The sequence below is a fragment of the Sorex araneus genome, chromosome 3, assembly GCF_027595985.1.
Source record: "Sorex araneus isolate mSorAra2 chromosome 3, mSorAra2.pri, whole genome shotgun sequence".
Lineage (NCBI taxonomy): Eukaryota > Metazoa > Chordata > Mammalia > Eulipotyphla > Soricidae > Sorex > Sorex araneus.
This window is the reverse complement of record NC_073304.1, coordinates 77,640,793-77,644,396: the sequence shown is the minus strand read 5'-3', so window position 1 is coordinate 77,644,396 and position 3,604 is coordinate 77,640,793. Positions and strand designations below refer to the sequence as shown.

At 38.6% G+C, this 3,604-nt stretch overlaps 1 protein-coding gene across 1 annotated transcript; it reads right to left on the bottom strand.

Annotated features, from left to right (window-relative positions):
• Positions 1–1,886: 1,886 nt before the first annotated feature.
• LOC101542235 (olfactory receptor 4K3-like) lies at positions 1,887–2,828 on the bottom strand. Its single transcript, XM_004609743.2, has one exon. The coding sequence runs from the start codon at positions 2,823–2,825 to the stop codon at positions 1,887–1,889; it is 939 nt and encodes a 312-aa protein (XP_004609800.2). The 5' UTR covers positions 2,826–2,828.
• Between the last annotated feature and the right edge of the window lie 776 nt (positions 2,829–3,604).

The following is a 3,604-nucleotide window of genomic DNA, read 5'->3' as shown; positions in this document are numbered from 1 at the left end:
AAGAGAGAGAGAGAGAGAGAGAGAGAGAGAGAGAGAGAGAGAGAGAGAGATCTGGTTCTATTTATTCTGACACTGCATATGGTAATTTACCTCTAAGCACAGAGCCAGGAGTTACCTCAAAGCACAGCCAGGTACTGCTCACTCTTCTCCCCAAAGTAAAGAAAAGGAAAAACACTTAAATGGGCACAGGAGCTGTTAACAACCAGTTACTAACTTTTAATAATTTCAGATATTCAACTTTACCAGGAAATGCCAAATTGCTTGTCATATTGATATATAAATTTATAACTCCTGTCATGGCATAAAATCTCCATGGCAATACTTTTTTTTTTACACCAATTCTTTTTTGGTTCACTTTGGAGGTCCTCAGGGCTTAACTTCTGCCACTATACTCAGATTACTCATGGTGGTGCTAAGGGCACCAAATGGGGTGTCGGGGATTAAGCCTGGGCTGGTTGACTGTGTGTAGGGCAAGTTTCCTATCTGCTGTACACTTGCTCCTTCACTATCCCCTATTGTCAGAACAGGCACTGTAGCACTGTAGCACTGTCATCCCCTTGTTCATTGATTTGCTCGAGCAGGCACCAGGAACATCTCCATTGTGAGACTTGTTGTTACTGTTTTTGGCATATCCAATACGCCATGGGTAGCTTGCCAGGCTCTGCTGTGCAGGCAGGATACTTTCATTAGCTTGCCGGACTCGCTGAGAGGGGTGGAGGAGGAATCGAACCCAGGTCGGCCGCATGCAAAGCAAAGCCCTGCCCGCTGTGCTACTGAACAGGCATGAATGGTATTTTATTATGGTCTTAAATTTGCCTGATTAGTAATGAGTTGAGTATGCGTTTGTATATTTTTATCAGCAAATTAATACCGACTCAACTCTTTATTTCCACACTCTGTAGTGTTTATCTTTCATTTCCTGTGTAGAAATTTTTAAAATTGTTGAATAAAATTGTGCTATTTTTCTCTCCTGCATTTTTTTTTGTTTCACTATAAATTTCTCTAAAATTCATCCTTTCATCTCATCCTATTGACATGAGCCTTTTATTTCTTTAGTGCTGGGTAAACTATAATCATGAAAATAATTTGTTTATAGAAGAAAAATAATGCTTTAAGGAATTTCTAATATGTCTCTCTGTATTTAAAGATAAATTTCAGAAGAATATATATATTGCTTTTTGGGGTCACACCCGTCGATGCACAGGGGTTACTCCTGGCTCATGCACTCACAATTACCCCTAGCAGTGCTCGGGGGACCATATGGGATGCTGGGAATCGAACCCGGGTCGGCTGTGTGCAAGGCAAATGCCCTACCCGCTGTACTATCACTCCAGCCCCAATTTCAGAAGAATATTATGTCATTAAATTTTTCAGTTAAGACTCGAACCATATATGGGTTTTTTTCAGTGAGTATAAAGAGAATATACTACAGTTCATTTCAGTTACTTCATTGTTTTCAATGTTATACAGAGTATACAAGTATCTCTACTATCCAATCTAGCTAAGTGAGACTTTGGGTAGATATATGTTGTAGTTTTAGAAATTAAAATAATGGTAACTAATTCAGAGCTATTTTTCAGCAGTATCTAAACTAGGTAAACACTATTGGGAATATAGGCATGTTTAACAGATGGTAACTTATTTTAATATCATTATTGTTACCTGGCAATTCAAAAACAAAAATAAAATGAATATGCAATATTGTTTTCACTAATGTAGCTTTTGGACTTTTAACAGATTTTTATAATAGAGTGTATATAAACATTTATCTGGGTGAATGATAGTTTAAAGGTTGAGCTGGAAATATTTTTAATTAAGTTTGCAGGTCCAACTGTGGTCTGCACTTATTGAGATGCACAATGTGCATTTTCAGATGACATCTATGTCTAAAATTTATCCTTTAAATGCATATCCTGAGCCATCAGTCTCTTTATGGCATTCTTAATCTCTTTATTTCTCAATGTATAAATGGCTGGATTCAGGAGAGGTGTGACTACTGTGTAAAATACAGCCAGAAACTTGTCTACCCAGGTGATGTTAAGTGGCCACAGATAGATGAAGATGCAGGGTCCAAAGAACAGCACCACCACTGTGATGTGGGAAGTACAGGTGGAGAGTGCCTTAGAGGCCCCATCCTTGGAGCGAAGGCGGACGGTGACTAGGATGTAGGTGTAGGAGAGCATCAGGAGGATGAAACAGGTTGTTGCCAAGACTCCACTGTCAGCATTTATCAACATTCCTATGGTCTGAGTATTCATGCAGGCTAGTTTGATGATCAACGGGATATCACAGAAAAAACTGTCTACTATTCTGGGTCCACAGAAGGGCAGATCTAAAATCATGAGCAGTTGGCTCACGGCATGCACAAAGCCAATGATCCACGATATCAAAACTAGCCAGATACACTTTTGTCTGTCCATGATGCTGGAGTAATGGAGTGGCTTGCAGATGGCCACATACCTGTCATACGCCATTGTCACAAGCAGAACCATCTCACCCCCTGCAAAGAAATGCACACAGAGTATCTGGGTCATACATCCCCCAAAGGAGATGGTCTTGTTATCCTTTAAAAAGTCTGTGGTCAGTTTAGGGGTAGTCACTGAGGAAATGCAGCAGTCAACAAATGAGAGATTGGCCAATAGGAAGTACATTGGAGAATGGAGGTGTGGGTCAAGGACGATTAAGAGCACAACAAGGAAGTTGCCCATTACTGTCATCAGGTAAATTATAGAAAACGGCAGTAAGAGGAAGGCCTGAATTTCTTTTGAATTACAAAGTCCGCGAAAAATAAACTCAGACACCAGAGACTGGTTTGCTTCTTCCATTTGGTATAGTACGTTCCAGTGTGATCTACAGGAAGATGAACTAAGAACCTCTAAAATAGAAAAAATAATGTAGCATTCAGGTTGCAGAGAACATAGAATGGATAAATATATTCTATTTGCCAAACTGAAATGCCAGCACTGTACAAAGCTTAACTTGAAAATATTTTAAAAAACTAAAGTTGTCCACAGCCTTGATCATCTGACCTTCCTTCCTTCCTTCTTTCCTTCCCTTTACTTAAGTACCACTTTGTCTATTATCCTTTTATTATCCTATTACTTTTTTTAAATGCTGGAATCTGGAAACTTATAAAGTTCCCTAAGTCATATTTATCATGTATGAAATCAATTTCAGTCACTTCAAAACATTTTTAAGATCTGGGGTTCTTGAGGGTTTAAATTATTTTTGATTTCTAATAGCAGCATGTGAATTGCATGATTTTTCTCCAGTCTTGCCAACCAAATGTCAACATGTTAATAAGAAATCATGTCTGAATATATTTTTAAGCTCTCAGTATGTTCAGATACATATATATCTCTCTATATCTATCTATACATATATTTGGCTTTGAGACCACACCTGGCTGTGCTCAGGGCTTACGCTTGGCAGTGCTTAGAGAACCATGTGTGATGCTGGAAGTCAAACTCAGGTTAATGCATTAAATTAGCTGCTGTATTATTTCTCTGGCCCTACTCCATTTTTAGAGACTTGCCATTCTTTTCTGTGAGCTGGTTAGTTTCCCTCTTTTTGTATATATTTTGTATTGAGTTTTCCCATTTTT